Raw genomic sequence first — 16,012 nt, 5'->3', positions numbered from 1 at the left:
AATCACCAAGAATGCCATGGTAGCATGAATCCATCAGACCAGTAATTGGGAGGCTGAGACCGGAGGGCTGCAGGTCAAGGAGAGCCGCAGTAATGTAGTAGGACCCTCAGCAGCTTACTGAGATCCTACTCGAAACCTAAAAACTCTAAAGGCCCCAGCACTCTTTTTCATTTTAAAACAGGGTCTCACTAAGTTGCTGAGGGTCTTCCTAAGTTTCTGAGGCTGGCCTCAAACCTGCAATCCTGCTGTCTCGGTCTCCCAAATCCTGAGATTTTACATATGTGCCACCACAAGTGGCTCTAGGCATTTTTCCATTTAACATTATAGGTTACCAAAAAAATAATAAGACAAAATGTACAACTGCCTCCCTACTCCTTGTCCACTGTCACCCTCAGTAGAATATATTTTCTATCTAATGTTAAAATGAAGACTTTCTTCTTGTTCACAATAGGATACTGGATAAAGAATTTCCTAATATATATATATATATATATATATTTTTTGTTTGTTTGTTTTGTTTTGTTTTGTTTTGTTTTTTGTTTTTTGTTTTTTGTTTTTTTTTTGGCGGTACTGAGGATGGAACACAGGGGCATTCTACCTCTGAATTACACCCCCAGCCCTATTTTTTATTCTTTATTTTGAAACAGGGTCTCACTGAGTTTCAGAGGCCCTCACTAAGTAGCTGAGGCTGTCCAAGAAACAAGATCCTCCTGTTTCAGCCTCACAAATGCTGGGATGACAAGCGTGTGCCACCATGCCCAGCTCTTCTATGTGTAATTCAATTCAATTTATTCTAGTTTAAATTAATTAGGCCTTTTTGTTTTGTTTTGTTTTGTTTGTATGGTGCTGGGGATGGAACCTAGGGGCATTCTATGTCTGACCTATTTTTATTTTGAAACAGTATCTCACTAAGTTTAGAGAACCTTGCTAAGTTGCTTAGGCTAGTACCAAACCTATAATTTTCCTGTTTCAGCCTCCCAAGTACTAGGATTACAAAAAAAAAAAAAATGCCAGACATGATGGTGCATGCATACACTCTCAGTACTTGGGAGGCTAAGACAGGAGGATCATAGGTTTGAAGACAGCCTATGAAATTTAGTGAGGCTTTCATCAACTTAACGAGACCCTGTTTCAAAAATAAAAAATAAAATAGGGCTGGGGGTGTAGCTTAGAGGTAGAATGTTCTTGAGTTCAATTCCCAATACCAAAAGAAAAAAGAAAAAAGGAAGTCTATATTTGTTTCCAATGAAGCCTCTTAAACTAATATACAGCCGGGCGTGGTGGCGCACGCTTGTAATCCCCGCGCTTGGGAGGCAGAGACAGGAGGATCGCGCAGGTTCAAAGCCAGCCCCGCGCGCTGGCTTAGGAGACCCTGTTTCCAAATACAAATGTAAAAATGGGTCTGGGAGTGTAGCCCGGAGGTAGAAGGGCTTCCAGGAACCCCAGTACCACCAAAAAAAAAAACAAAAAACAAAAAACTAATATACAGAGAAAATATGAAAATACCCTTAAGCAATTTGTGGTAAAATCATGGTGACCTACACAGAGAAAATTACCTTTGTAAGTGGGTGATACAAATGATTGTCTTTTTTAAAACTCAGAGACCACTGGGTGTGTTAACACACACCTGAATACTGAGACAGGAAGATCACAGGTTCAAGGACAGCCTCAGCTACTTAAGTGAGGCCTTCTGCAACTCAGTGAGACCTCGTTTCAAAATAAAAAATAAAAAATAGGGCTGGAGATGTGGCTTGGAAGTAGAATGCCCCTGGGTTCCATCCTCGGTACTCCCCGCAAAAATAAAAAAAGGATGGGAATGTAGCACAGAGGTAGAAAGCCCCTAAATTCAATCCCAAGTACTTGTGCGCACGTGTGTGTGTGTGTGCGTGCGCACACACACACACACATACACACACACATACACACACACCCCTCAAAGAGGAATTCCATACTCTAAAACCTAATAATTTGTGACCATTCACATCCAGAAAACAAAGAAAACACTTCAAGCACTTCAAGCTACACCTCATTATTGTTGAAGAATAAGCTAACGAGGAGTGCCTCAGCTCAGCCAAGAATTCTGAATGTCCACACCAAACAATGACCCGCTACAAACCTTGATCGATACAGTTCTGAACGAGAGCAAAAAGCTGGGGTGAGCGCTCCTCAAGCAACTGTTGGTGAAGAGTCGCACATCTCAAAGTCCACCAGGGCAAAGTCTAGGGGGAAAAAAGGTAAGCTGAAATAAAAGGTCACTTTGGGGAGGAGAAAAAACTACACAATTGAGATTTTTAGAATAACTTTTTACATTCATAAAATGGATTCCTCAGTAAGTTTACCCCCACCCCACCCCTGCTCCTTTTTCAGTAATACCAAAACCCACATCTGTGACTTGGACTAGAATCACACCCAACTCCACTTGGGCTTCATGAAACTCTTTCAAATTCACCATCTCTTACAATTTGGATATCAAGTGTCACAAGGACTCAAGTGTGGAAGGCTTGCTCCCAAGGTAGCAATGGTCAGAGGTGAGGCCTGTGGGAAGTGACTGGACCATGAGGGCTCCAACCCATCAGTGGACTAACTCACTGATAGACTGATAGTTAAGATGGCACTGGGAGGTGGAAGATGGCTCCGCTTGGAGGAAGGAGGTCACTGGGGCCATGCCTTGGAAAGGTCTCTCTTGTATCCAGTGCCTTTCTTTCTCTCTCTCCAAATGATGTGTACATGTACTAATATATTAATGTATCACTTTGAAGCTCACCATAAGATTACACTCTGCCAATAAAAATATAAAAATAATGCCAGGTGTGGTGGCGCATGCTTGTAATCCCTGCACTTGGGAGGCTGAAACAGGAGGATCACACAGGTTTGAAGACAGCCTCAGCACTTAGTGAGGCTCTAAGAAACTTAGTGAGACCCTGTTTCCAAATAAAGTATAAAATAGGTCTGGGAGTATAGCCCGGAGGTAGAAAAGCCCCTGGGTTCCACCCCTAGTATCACAAAAAATTAATTAATTAATTATAATTAAAATATCTGTTGCATCTGGGCATGGTGGCACACACTTGTAATCCCAGCATTTGGGAGGCTGAGACTGGAGGATAGCAGTTCACGGACAGCCTCAGCTACTTAGTGAGGCCCTCCGCAACTTAATGAGACCCTGTTTCAAAAAAGAATAAAAAATAAGGTAGGGGGTGTAGCTTGGAGGTCGAATGCTCCTGAGCTCTATCCCTAGACCTGCAAAAAATAACAATAATAATAATAATAAGCCGGGCGTGGTGGTGTATGCTTGTAATCCCAGCATTTGGGAGGCTGAAACAAGAGGATCACAGTTCACAAACAGCCTCAGCTACTTAGTGAGGCCCTTTGCAACTTAGTGAAACCCTGTTTCAAAATAAAGAATAAATGATAGGGCAGGGGGTGTAACTCAGAGGTCAAATGCCCCTGGGTTCCATCCCCAGACCCACAAAAAAAATAAAATAAATAAAATAAAATAAAATAAAACGGGCTAGGGATATAGCTCAGTGGCAGAATGTTTGCTTAGCATGCATAAGACCATGAGCTTAATCCCCTGTACCACTGAAAAAATAAAATAAATGTCTGTTGTATGAGCCAGTGTGGTGGTGGACACCTTTTTTAATTTAAAACAAAATTTTAATTTTTTTTTTTTTTTTTTTTTTTTTTTTGCGGGTTTGGAGATGGAACCCAGGGGCATTCGACCTCCGAGATACACCCCCTGCCCTATTTTGTATTCTTTATTTTGAAATCAGGTCTCACTGAGTTGCAGAGGGCCTAAGTAGTTGAGGCTGTCCATGAACCGCGATCCTCTGATCTCAGCCTCCCAAATGCTGGGATTACAAGCAAGCGCCACCACGCCCGGCTTCTAATTTTTTTAATTTTAAAACATTATAAACTTTAAAACAACTAAAATATAATTAAATTTTAATTTTAAAACAATTCTTTAATTTTAAATCTCACTAAGTTGCTAAGGGTTCATTAAATTGCTGAAGCTGGCCTTGAACCTGCACTCCTCCTGTCCTTGCCTCTCAGGTACTACTAGGATTACAAACAAACCCCACCACAGCTGGTTCCAAAAGCATTTTTTAACTTGAACTTAATTTTTCATTTGACTAAGGGAATCCCCTTCTAAATTCGACGTGCCACAACTACCATGACAGTGATATGGTCACAAATAAATGCTGATTCTATGCCAACATTCTTTCTAGTTACTAATGCTGTTTGTTTCATCCATTTAAGGAAAGGCACAATCATCTAGTAGAAAGGACATTTCAAATCAGTTTTCTTTTTTTTTTTTTAAATATGGAATGCAGCTGGGCATGGTGGCGCATGCTTGTAATCCCAGTGCTTGGGAGGCTAAGACAGGAGGATCACATGGGTTTGAAGCCAGCCTCAACTACTTAGTGAGGCTCTCAGCAACTTAGACCCTGTTTCCAAATAAAGCATAAAATAGGTCTGGGAGTATAGCCCGGAGGCAGAAAAAGCCCCTGGGTTCCACCCGCAATACCACTAAAAATAAAATAAAAAATCCTTTACACTGGACATGGTAGTGCTAGCCTATAATCCCAGTACTTGAAGGTTTGAGGACAGTCTCAGTAATTTAGCAAGACTCTCAACAACCTAGTGACACCCTGTCCCAAAACAAAAAATAGAAAGGGTTGAGGTATACATCAGAAGTAGAGCACCCCTAGTTTCAATCCCTAGTACCACACACACAAAAAGAAAAATCCTCTGGCTCTCAAGAGTTGCCAATAGAGACATCACTTCTCTTCTTATTTCTTCTTTAAGACAAAGTCAATGGAGCCAGGCATGGTGGCACACACTTGTAATATCAGTATTTGGGAGGCTGAGATAGGAGGATTGCAGATTCGTAGACAGCCTCAGCTACTTAGGCCCTCTGCAACTTAGTGACATCTTGTTTCAAAATAAAGAATAAAAAATAGGGCTGGGGGTGTAGCTCAGAGTAAATGCCCTTGGGTTCCATCCCCAGTATTGTACCGCAAAAGAAACAAAGTCAGTATCTAAACTTAAATGCTTAGAAAAGTAACCCCTTCCTGGGAGTGGTGACCACACATGTAATCCTAGTACTTGAGAGGCTGAGATAGAAGAATCACAGATTCAAGGAAAGCCTCAGCAAGTAGTAAGACTCTCGTCAGCCTAGTGAGACCCTGCTTCAAATAAAAATAAAAATAAATCTAGGAATGTAGCTCAGAGGTAGAATGCTTATGGGTTCAATCGGCACCACACACACGCAAGAAAAAGGTAAGCCCCTACACAGCACAGACCATATCTATATGTTGCTTCTAAAGGCAGTATGTGTTTCTGGATTTTGTTGTTGCAGTTGTCTGAGACAGGGTCTTGCCATGTTTTTCAGGCTGGCCTTGAACTCCCGGGCTCAAGTGATCTTCCTGCCTCTGCCTCCCAAGGAGCTAGGACTATAGTCACATTCCCCCGTGACCAGTTAAAATACGGTGTTTGTTAAAAATTTTCAGCCAACATTTACAAACTGAAAGACTTCACATAAAGTTTACAAATTGAAAGATTTCCACATAAAACAGGAGTGGTAGTGCATGCCTATAATTCCAGTACTTGGAAGGCTGGGACAGGAGGGTCTCAGATCCAAGACCAACTTCAGCAAGTACAAAGACTCTCATTAACCTAGTGAGTCCCTGTTTCAAAATAGAAATAAAAATAAGCCGGGCGTGGTGGCGCACGCTTGTAATCCCCGCGCTTGGGAGGCGGAGACAGGAGGGTCGCGCAGGTTCGAAGCCAGCCACGCTGGCTTAAGAGACCCTGTTTCCAAATAAAAAGTATAAAAATAGTTCTGGGAGTGTAGCCTGGAGGTGGAAGGGTTTCCAGGAACCCCAGTACCACGAAAAAAAAAAAAAAATAGAAATAAAAATAGGGCTGGAGAGTAGCTCAGAGGTAGAAAATCCCTGGGTACAATCCTCAGTACTGCAAAGAAAAAATAAAATGTGAAAAATAAAATAAAATCGACACTCAAGAAAGACTTAGCGAGGCCCTCCTCAACTTAGAGAGACCCTGTTTCCAAGTAAGAAATAAAACCAGGCAGGGGTTTAACTCAGAGGTAAAATGCCTCTGAGTTCAATCCCTGGTGTTAAAAAAAAAAAAAATCCAACCCAAATAAGGTAGGATGCGAGCCAGGAGCAAATCACTGTGAGCCTTTATTACTGGCTATTGCTCATTATTCTTACATGGAATTTCTGAAAAACTACAAATGATGTTTTTAAGTCTATACTTAAGATTCTAAGAATGAACATTTATATATATACACACATACACAAAATACTGTTAAAGAGGATCAGTATGAGACATTCTATACCGATGAATACCACAAAGGGAGAAAAGTTCTTGCTTATTTCCATCAGATCTTAAAGTGAAATATCTTGAAAAAGACTTAGAAAATAAAATATACCGAGGCATCAGCAGCATCTTGCCTAGCTTGATACTAAGAAGCACAAAAGTCAAATCTGCTATGAACCTTACAGATCCTTTTCTTGCTTTACCTGAACAGCTGTCAGCTTATGTCTGACGTTCACTAGGATAATGCGTGCTAGTAACAGCAGTATGGGCTTCGAGGTCAGGCTGTAGATAGATTCACCATCTAGAATGAGTAGGCTAAGAACAGCTGCATCCAGTCCTCTGACCTGAAAAAAAAGTTTGTAAGCTAAGATGATACAACTTAACAAAATAGTCATCTTGTTTTATACATTTCCAGCTAATTCTGTCTTAAATAACAACATCAGCCAGGCATGGTGGCACATGCTTGTAATTCCAGAATTTGGGAGGCTGAGACAGGAGGATCACAGTGCAAAGACAGCCTCAGCTACTACTTAGTGAGGCCCTTTGCAACTCAGTAAGACCTTGTTTCAAAATATAGAATAAAGAGCCAGGCATAGTGGCGCATACTTGTAATCCCAGCATTCGGGAAGCTGAGATGGGAGGATCACGGTTCGCAGCCAGCCTCAGCTATTTAGTGAGGCCCTCTGCAAGTTAGTGACACCCTGTTTCAAAATAAAGAATAAAATAGGGCAGGGGGTATAGCTCGGAGGTCGAATGCCCCTGGGTCCCATCTCCAGACCCACCAAAAAAAAAAAAAAAATATATATATATATATATATATAATAAAAAATAGGGCTGGGGGTTATAGCTTGGAGGTAGAATGCCCCTGGGTTCCATAAAAAAAAGTAAAATAAATAAATAAATAACATTCTGTTATGCAGCAATTGAGAGCAGACAGAATTATACTATTACAAATGCCCATAGATAGCTACAAATTTGGCCTGCACTGACAGATACAATCCATGTGCTTGAACTTTGGAAAAATAGGAAACTCAACCAAACAGCAAAAACTTTTTAAAATTAGCTGGTAGGTGACATCCATGAACAGATCCAGCTACTGGGGAGGCTGAGAGGATCACTGGAACCCAGGAGTTCAAGGCCAGCTAAACAACATAGCAAATCTTTAGCTCGAAAACTTATTTAAATTTAAGGCCCTCTACAACTTAGTGAGACCCTATTTCAAAATTAAAAATTAAAAAATAAGATAAGCTTGTAATCCCAGTACTTGGGAGGCTAAGACAAGAGAATCACAGGTTCACAGCCAGCCTCAGAAACTTAGTAAGGCCCTCTACAACTTAGTGAGACCTGTTTCAAAAATATAATATATAGGCCGGGTGTGGTGGCACATGCTTGTAATCCCAGCGCTTAGGAGGCTGAGACAGAAGGATTGTACAGGTTCAAAGCCAGCCTCAGCTACTTAGTGAGGCTCTCACCAATTTAGTGAGACCTTGTCTCCAAATAAAGTATAAAATAGGTCCGGGAGTGTAGCCCAGAAGTAGAAAAGCCCCTGGGTTCCACCCCCAGTACTGCCAATAATAATAATAATAATAATAATAATAATAATAATAATAATAATATAGCCAGGCATGGTAACACATGCTTGTAATCCCAGCATTTAGGAGGCTGAGACAGGAAGATTGCACATAGGTTCAAAGCCAGCCTCTGCTACTTAGTAAGGCCCTTTGCAATCCAATGAAACCATGTTTCAAAATAAAGAATAAAAAATAGGGGATGTCACTTGGAAGTAGAATAAGTAGAATGGCCCTAGTTTCCATCCCCAGTAGCACAAATATATTAAATATTATATATATAGTATTAATATATATTAATAAAAATATATTGATGAAAATATATTATACATATATATGTGTATATATGTGTGTGTGTGTGTGTGTGTGTGTGTGTGTGTGTGTGTGTGTGTGTATATTATGATTGGGGGCATAGCTCAGAGATAGAATGGCCTTAGCTTCAATCCCCAGTACTAAAAAATTTTTAAAAATTAAAAAAATTTAAGCCAGGTGTGGTGGCGCATGCTTGTAATCCCAGCACTTGGGAGGCTGAGACAGGAGGATAACACAGGTTCAAAGGTAGCCTCAGCTACTTAGGCTCTCAGCAACTTAGTGAGACCCTGTTTCCAAATAAAGTATAAACTAGGTCTGAGAGTATAGCCCAGAAGTAGAAAAGCCCCTGGGTTCTACCCACAGTACCACTAAATAAATAAATAAATAAATAAATAAATAAATAAATATTTTAAAAATTTAGTTGGGCATGGTGGCACACGCTTGTAGTCCCAGCACTTGAGAGGAGGATCGCACAGTTTCGAAGCCTCAGCTACTTAGTGAGGCACTCAGCAACTTAGTGAGACCCTGTTTCCAAATAAATGATAAAAAATAGGGCTGAAGGTGTAGCCCAGAGGTAGAATCCCTCTGGGTTCCATCCCCAATATCCTAAAAATATTTTTAAAATATTGGGAAAAAAAAGAAAAAAATTTGCCAGGCATGGTGGTACATGCTTATAATCCCAGTATTTGGGAGGTAGAAACAGGAAGATTGCAGATTGAAGGACAGCCTCAGCAAGTTATGAGGCTCTAATCAACTACTAAGACCCAATTTCAAAATAAATATTTTTTAAAAATAAGAGAGGGGGTGTAGCTCAGAGGTAGAATTTCCCTGGCCAAAATCCCTAATACAATAGGAAAAAAAAATTTATTTTTAATTTAAAAAGCAGCTAAGCCATGAGGAGTGGCACACACTTATATTCCTAGCATTTGGGAGGCTGAGACAGGAGGATCACGGTTCACGGACAGCCTTGGCTACTTAGTGAGGCCCCTTGCAACTCAATAAGACCCTGTTTCAAAATAAAGAATAAAAAAATAGGACTAGGGTTGTAGCTTGGAGGTAGAATGCCCCTGGGTTCCATCCCCAGTACAGGGAAAAAAAAAAAAAAAAACAGAGAGGGTCTAAAGAGGAGCTTGAGGCTGACAGTAGAAATTCCAGAAATATTTGAAAATCTGATCAGCGAACAAGCATTCTGAGTAATTATTTTCCAGCCACAAGGTCACGTTTCTTTCCTATCCACTGTTTACTCCAGTTTATAAGAACCTCTTGTAATGAACAAATAACACAATAACTACATGTGACATTTTCTGTTTACTGTTTTATTGCTGCATTGTATTCATACATCTTAGTGGGAGGCAAGATGGTGGAGACATACATGCACACATCACCCTACATGTGACATTTTCAAGACGCATACCTCACTGAACTGCTGCAGCAGAAGAGATGGCAAAAGGTCCTGAGGCTGCAAGTCCATTAGAGGCCCCGTCCAGTTACTCTGAACAAAGAGCTGCAAGCTGCTCACACCCAGGAGGAACACCAGCTGCTCTCTGCAGATAAGAAGATTCAAGAAACCATATGAACCACCGTTACCATAAATCTCAACACAATATTTCCCTCCAGGTTTGTTTGCTTGGGGCTTTTTTTTTTTTTTTTGTACTAAGGACTGAAACCTATCAGACCTACGATTCAGCAGCTCAGTGGAGCAGTCACCACCCAACTATGTGCCAGACTCATAATTTTACTACATCACTTTTTTGTTTGGATGGTTTCTGGACTCAATACCTTACAAAGATTACTTAGAAGCCAGGCCTAGCGGCACATGCCTGTAATTCCAGTACTTAGGAAACTGAGACAGGAAGATCACAGGTTCAAGGACAGCCTCAGGAACTTGGCAAAGCTCTCAACAACCTAGCAAAACTTTGTTTCAAAGTTCAAAAACTTTGTTTCAAAAGGGCTAGGGTGTAGCTCAGAGATAGAATGCCCTAGGGTTCATTCCCCAGTACCAAAAAATAGAAATTTTTTAAACTAAAAATAAAATAGAAGCCGGGCATGGCAGTGCACGCTTATAATCCCAATACTTGGGAGACTGAGTCAGGAAGATCACAGGTTCACAGCCAACCTCAGCTACTTAGTTAGACCTTGTTTTAAAATAAAGAATAAAAAATAGGGCTGGGGGTGTAACTCGGAGGTAAAATGCCCCCAGGTTCAATCCCTAGTATCAAAAAATTAAAATAAAATAAAATAGAGCTGGGAGTACAGCTCGGAGGTAGATGCCTCTGGGTTTAATTCCAAATACCAGATAAGAAGAGAAGAAAGAAAAGAGGGAGAAAAGAAGAAACAAAATTTACACCAAACTGCTGAAAACAGTGCCTATATCAAGGCTCTATTGCATGTATTCTAAGTCATTTCTCTAAGAAAATTTCAAACAAAAGTCTACCTTTCTGTTTTTTCCAAATCTGCAGAGCAATCCAGGAATGTTACAATCTGCTTCTCCAAATAGCTGTCAATCTTTTCTTCAGCCATGGTAGTTGAATTTAAAATATTTTGAGTCAATGAATGTAAGAAAATGGCTTCATAGCTCCCTTCTAAAAGGAATTGTAAGAAAGATCCGCTCTCTGTAATATAAAAAAAAGTAGTTCAGTAATTCGACAGAAAAAAAAAATTTCATACAATAAAGGATAACTCATTAGGCAAATGACCTTTTTTTTTTGGTGGTACTGGGGGTGGAACCCTGAGACTTTCTACCTTCAGGCTATACCCCCAACCTATTTTATATTTTATTTGGAAACAGGATCTCACTAAGTTGCTGAGAGCCTCACTAAGTAGCTGAGGCTGGCTTCAAACCTGTGCGATCCTCTTGTCTCAGCCTCCCAAGCGCGGGAATTACAAGCGTGCGCCACCACGCCCAGCGGTAAATGATATTTTAATATGCAAAAAGGTATATACTTAGAATGCTTGCTGTACACTAATCACGAAGCAATGAGCAAACCTCCTTCATTCTACAAACATCAACTCTCCTAAAACTAGAGGCTCATCCACACTGACTCTGAACAGAGAAGTGCAGGTCACACTAAGAAATAATATTCCTCACTAAGAGGTGACAACAGAAAAGTTTCCTTAGACTTTAGTCCCTAGGACGTTTCACTCTCTGGCTGCTCCTACACCCACTATCGTCCCCCATGAAATCACTCCATACTGGTTTCCTCAATGTTCCCTAACACTCCCCAGACACATTCCTGCCGCAACACTTTTGCGCTTGTGATATTTCCTTTTGAACTCTTTTCCACTTGTCAGTACTAAATCAAAAATCAGCTCAAAGCCGGGCTGGTGGCACAAGCTTGTAATTCCAGCATTTGGGAGGATGAGACAGGAGGATTCGGGTTCACAGACAGCCTTGGCTACTTAGTGAGGCCCCTTGCAACTCAATAAGACCCTGTTTCAAAATAAAGAATAAAGAATAAGGCTGGGAGTGTAGCTTGAAGGCTGACTGCCCCTGGGTTCCATCCGCAGTACGGGGTGGTGGTGTCAGCCCAAGTCTGACTATCCCAAAAACTTTCCAAACCACCAAATTTCAGACCATCAGAATTCAAACTCCCCTCCTGACACCTCCTATATGTACACACACACACACACACACACACACACACACACACACACACACACTATGTAGCATGCTTCTAGATCCAGCCTAAATCCCACAACCAGAAGTGCCTACATGCCACTAATAAATATGCCTGCCCTTTCTCTTTTGTTGGTACTGGGGATGTAACCCAGGGGCATTCTACCTCCCTGCTACACTCCCAGCCCTATTTTTTTTTTTTAATTTTGAAACAGGGTTTCACTGAGTTGCGGAGAGCCTCGCTAAGTAGCTGAGGCTGTCTGAGAACCGCAATCCTCTTGTCTCAGCCTCCCGAATCCCGGGATTACAAGCGTGCGCCCGGCTGCCTGCTAACTCTTTATCTACCCGATAAATGTGCATAGCTCACAGAATTACATCTTTGTTGTCCCGTTTCAGCTTTTCTGCTTACCTGGGTGCAACTCTGAATAAATTACTTAACTAATCTATACGTGTAGTATCTGTCTACCTTACATGTCTATTAAAGGAATTAAATGACTTAATAAATGTAAGAGAACAAAGAAGTAATTGGCAATGCCACTGTTATTATTACCGCACCTGGAAGATGAGAACTTTTGGGTAAAGACGCTCGGAGCCTGAGGACCTCGTCCACCGCGCCAAGGGCTCAGCAACCCCAGGCCTTGATTTGGAGGTGGGGAGTGGGGATGGGACCCCAGCGTGGCACCCCCCGCCCTCGATGACCCGGCTGGCCTAAGTCCCTGCAGGCGCGCCCCTCTCACCTGAGCCAGAGATCCCTTCCTGCTTCCACTGCTGCCGCTCAGCCTCAGTGGGGAAGCCCCTCAGAACCGCCAGCTCCGGGGTCCACATCGCCCCGGACACAGCTGCAGCCAAAACGGGGGGGTCACACGGGAGAGAGTGAACAGAAAAATGAAAAGGGTCCAAAGTCGCAAAAGTCAGGCGGCGACAAGTACTGTAAAGACAGCCACAGAGCTAGAACTCCATGTGCGGATATTGACATCAGGAGGCGGCCATGACAGCAGCGCAGGGAACCCCGGGAAAAACACACACCCGCTTCCGCCTCAGCGACCAACCAGAGCCTGAGTGCTGAGCATGCGCAGTTGGTGCCCCCGCCCTGAGGCGGGTGGGCGGGGCTGGAGGCTTGGTCGTCGGTCACGCCCCCTAGAGGGCGTTCCCACGGGTGGCGAAAGTGAAAGAGGCGGAAAGAGAACTGTGCAACCTGCGCACTGAGGCCAAAGTGCAGTGGTGGTAGCCAGGCCGAGTGGGCTCCGCTTGTAATCCAGTACTTGTGAGGCTGAGACGGAAGGAGTGGGGGTTCGCAGCCAGACTCTGCTATTTAGCGTGGCCCTCTGCAATTTAGGGAGACCCTGTTTCAAAATAAAGAATAAAAGCCGGGCGTGATGGCTCAAGCTTGTAATCCCAGCATTCGGAAGGCTGAGACTGGAGGATCATGGTTCACAGACAGCCTCAGCTACTTAGTGACGCCCTTCGCAACTCAGTGAGACCCTGTTTCAAAAAATAAAAGGAATGCCGGGCGTGGTGGCGCACGCTTGTAATCCCCGCGCTTGGGAGGCAGAGACAGGAGGATCGCGCAGGTTCAAAGCCAGCCGCGCTCGCTGGCTTAGGAGACCCTGTTTCCAAATAAAAATGTAAAAATAGGTCTGGGGGTGTAGCCCAGAGGTAGAAGGGCTTCCAGGAACCCCAGTACCACCAAAAAATAAATAAATAAATAAATAAATAAATAAATAAATAAAAGGAATAAAAATTAGCACCGGGTGTAGGTCAGAGGTACAATGCCTTTGGGTTCCATCCGCAGTACTGCAAAAAATAATAATAAAAATAAAATAAAATAAAATAAAGAATAAAAAATAGTAATGGGCCGGGCGTGGTGGCACACACTTGTAATCCCAGCATTCGGGAGGCTGTGATAGGAGGATTTTGGTTCGTGGACAGCCTCAGCTACTTAGTGAGGCCCTTTGCTTTCTACCTCTGGGCTATACTCCCAGACCTATTTTATATTTTATTTGGAAACAGGGTCTCACTAAGTTGCTGAGAGCATCGCTAAGTAGCTGAGGCTGGCTTCAAACCTATGCTATCCTCCTGTCTCAGCCTCCCAAGGGCTAGGATTACAAACGTGCGCCACCATGCCTGGCTGACCCTGATTCAAAATGAAGAGTAAAATATAGGGCTGGAATCTAACTTGAAGGTAAAATGTTCCTGGGTTCAAACCCCAGTAACAAACATAAAAATTTTTTTAAGGATGGGGCCAGACTTGGTGGTGCAAGCTTGTAATCATAATCCCAGCATTCTGGAGGCAGAGATCTGAGGATCTTGGTTCGCAGACAACCTCAGCTACTTAGCAAGGCCCTCTGCAACTTAGTGAGACACAGTTTCAAACAATAAAAAGACTAAAAAGTAGGGCTGGGGGTGTAGCTCAGAGGTACAATGTCCCTAGGTTCCATCCCTAGTACCGAAAAAAAAAAAAAATAGGGTTGTAGAGGTAACTCGGAGGTAGAATGCACCTGGGTTTTTGTTTGCTTGCTTGTTTGTATGTTTGGTACTGGGGATTAAACCTAGGGGATTCTACCTCCCAGCTACACCCCCAGCCTTTTTTTTTTTAAACAGAGTCTCACTAGGTTGCTGAGTCTTGTTAAAATGCTAAGGCTGGAGGGAACATGATGGCCCATGCTTGCAATCCCAGCAGTTGGAAGGCTGAGACTGGAGGATTGCGGTTCCCCTACAGCCTTAGCTACTTAGTGAGGACATTTGCAATTCAGTGAGACCCTGATTCAAAATAAAGAATAAAAAATAGGGCTGGGTGTAACTCAGAGACAGAATGATCCTGGGTTCCATCCCCACTAACTCAAAGAAAAAAAAAATTCTGAGACTGGTCTCAAAGCTGTGGTCCTCCAGTCTCAGCCTCCAACATACTGAATTACAGGTGTGCGCCACCACACCCCACTGAAGCTTTTTTGTGTGAGAACCCTCTTGACCACCTGATGAAAAGCATACACCTTTGAGGCAAAGGCACACAGGCCCTTTTCCTACCATGTGGACACCATTTCAGGGGCTGGAGACCTTTTGAAGTGGAATGGGTAAACCCATCCATGAGGCTAGAACACCCTCAGCATACAATAGGTCTTTATTCATTGAGTGAATGAAAATATAAGAAAAGTATCTGGAACCAGGCGTGGTGGCGCACACTTGTGATCCCAGCATTCGGGAGGATGAGACCGGAGGATCGTGGTTCGCGGACAGCCTCAGCTACTTAGTGAGACCCTGTTTCAAAATAAATAATAAAAATATAGGGCCAGGGGTGTAGCTTGGAGGTTGAATGCCCCTGGTTCCATCCTTAGACCCCCCCCCCAAAAAAAATAAAGAATTTTTTTAAATTGCCGCTACATAAATCATGAGTGGGAAGTCTGTTCCGCTGGTGCCAGGAAGCTTTGGGAGGCCACCTCTGATTGCTACAAACAGTCAGCCCTAGGTGGAACTGCAGATGCTGCAAGACCTATTCACCCCTGCCTGCCTGCAGCAAGTAAGGAATGAGCTTTCAAGACAATACCAAGGCCAGATTGCGAGGACCAGCCAGTGCCCGGCTCTGCCCAGTAGCTTGATGCCAGCATTGGGCTTGTCCTGCCGGATCCAGGGGAGAGCTGCAGGGCCACGGTGTCCACCAAGGCTTCTTGGAGGAATTAGGTGCGACAGCACTCAGAAAAGGCCTGGCCCAGGACCCTGCTTCCAGGAGGATGCTACCTCATTCTCTGTCTGTCTGTCTCTCTGTCTCTCTGTCTTTCTCTCTCATACTGAAGATTGAAGCCAGAGGCATTATACCTCTGAGCTGTATGCACCCAGCCTTATTTTATTTATTTTTATCTAGAAACAGTATCTGGCTAAATTGCTGAGGCAGGCCTCAAACGGCTATTTATTATGTGTGGGGGGGGGCCGTTGGGAGGTGCTGGGGATTGAACCCAGGGATACACTCTCAGCCCTATTTTATTTTTTATTTGGAAATGGTTTTGCTAAGTTATTGAGAGCCTTTCTAAGTTGCTAAGGATGGCCTCAAGCCTGAGATCCAACTATATCAGCCTCCCAAGTACTGAGATTGCAGGCATTCACCACCATGCCCGGCTATATTATCATTTTGATCATCTGTATTTCTTTTTGTAGTACTGAAGATGGAACCAAGGGGCATTCT

At 42.9% G+C, this 16,012-nt stretch overlaps 1 protein-coding gene across 1 annotated transcript in view; it reads right to left on the bottom strand.

Moving 5' to 3' along the window:
• TTC27 (tetratricopeptide repeat domain 27) overlaps nt 1–12,663 on the bottom strand; it is a gene marked incomplete at both ends in the record, with an annotated part of 169,881 nt that extends 157,218 nt beyond the window's left edge. Inside the window, 5 exons of the mRNA XM_080712024.1 lie at nt 2,117–2,219; nt 6,546–6,686; nt 9,637–9,766; nt 10,657–10,834; nt 12,576–12,663. Of these exons, the coding sequence (XP_080568150.1) occupies nt 2,117–2,219; nt 6,546–6,686; nt 9,637–9,766; nt 10,657–10,834; nt 12,576–12,663 (640 nt within the window). The remainder of the gene's footprint in view (nt 1–2,116; nt 2,220–6,545; nt 6,687–9,636; nt 9,767–10,656; nt 10,835–12,575) is intronic.
• Between the last annotated feature and the right edge of the window lie 3,349 nt (nt 12,664–16,012).

Source organism: Muscardinus avellanarius (assembly GCF_963383645.1).
Source record: "Muscardinus avellanarius genome assembly, chromosome: 15".
NCBI lineage: Eukaryota > Metazoa > Chordata > Mammalia > Rodentia > Gliridae > Muscardinus > Muscardinus avellanarius.
This window is presented reverse-complemented; position numbering and strand designations above follow the sequence as displayed.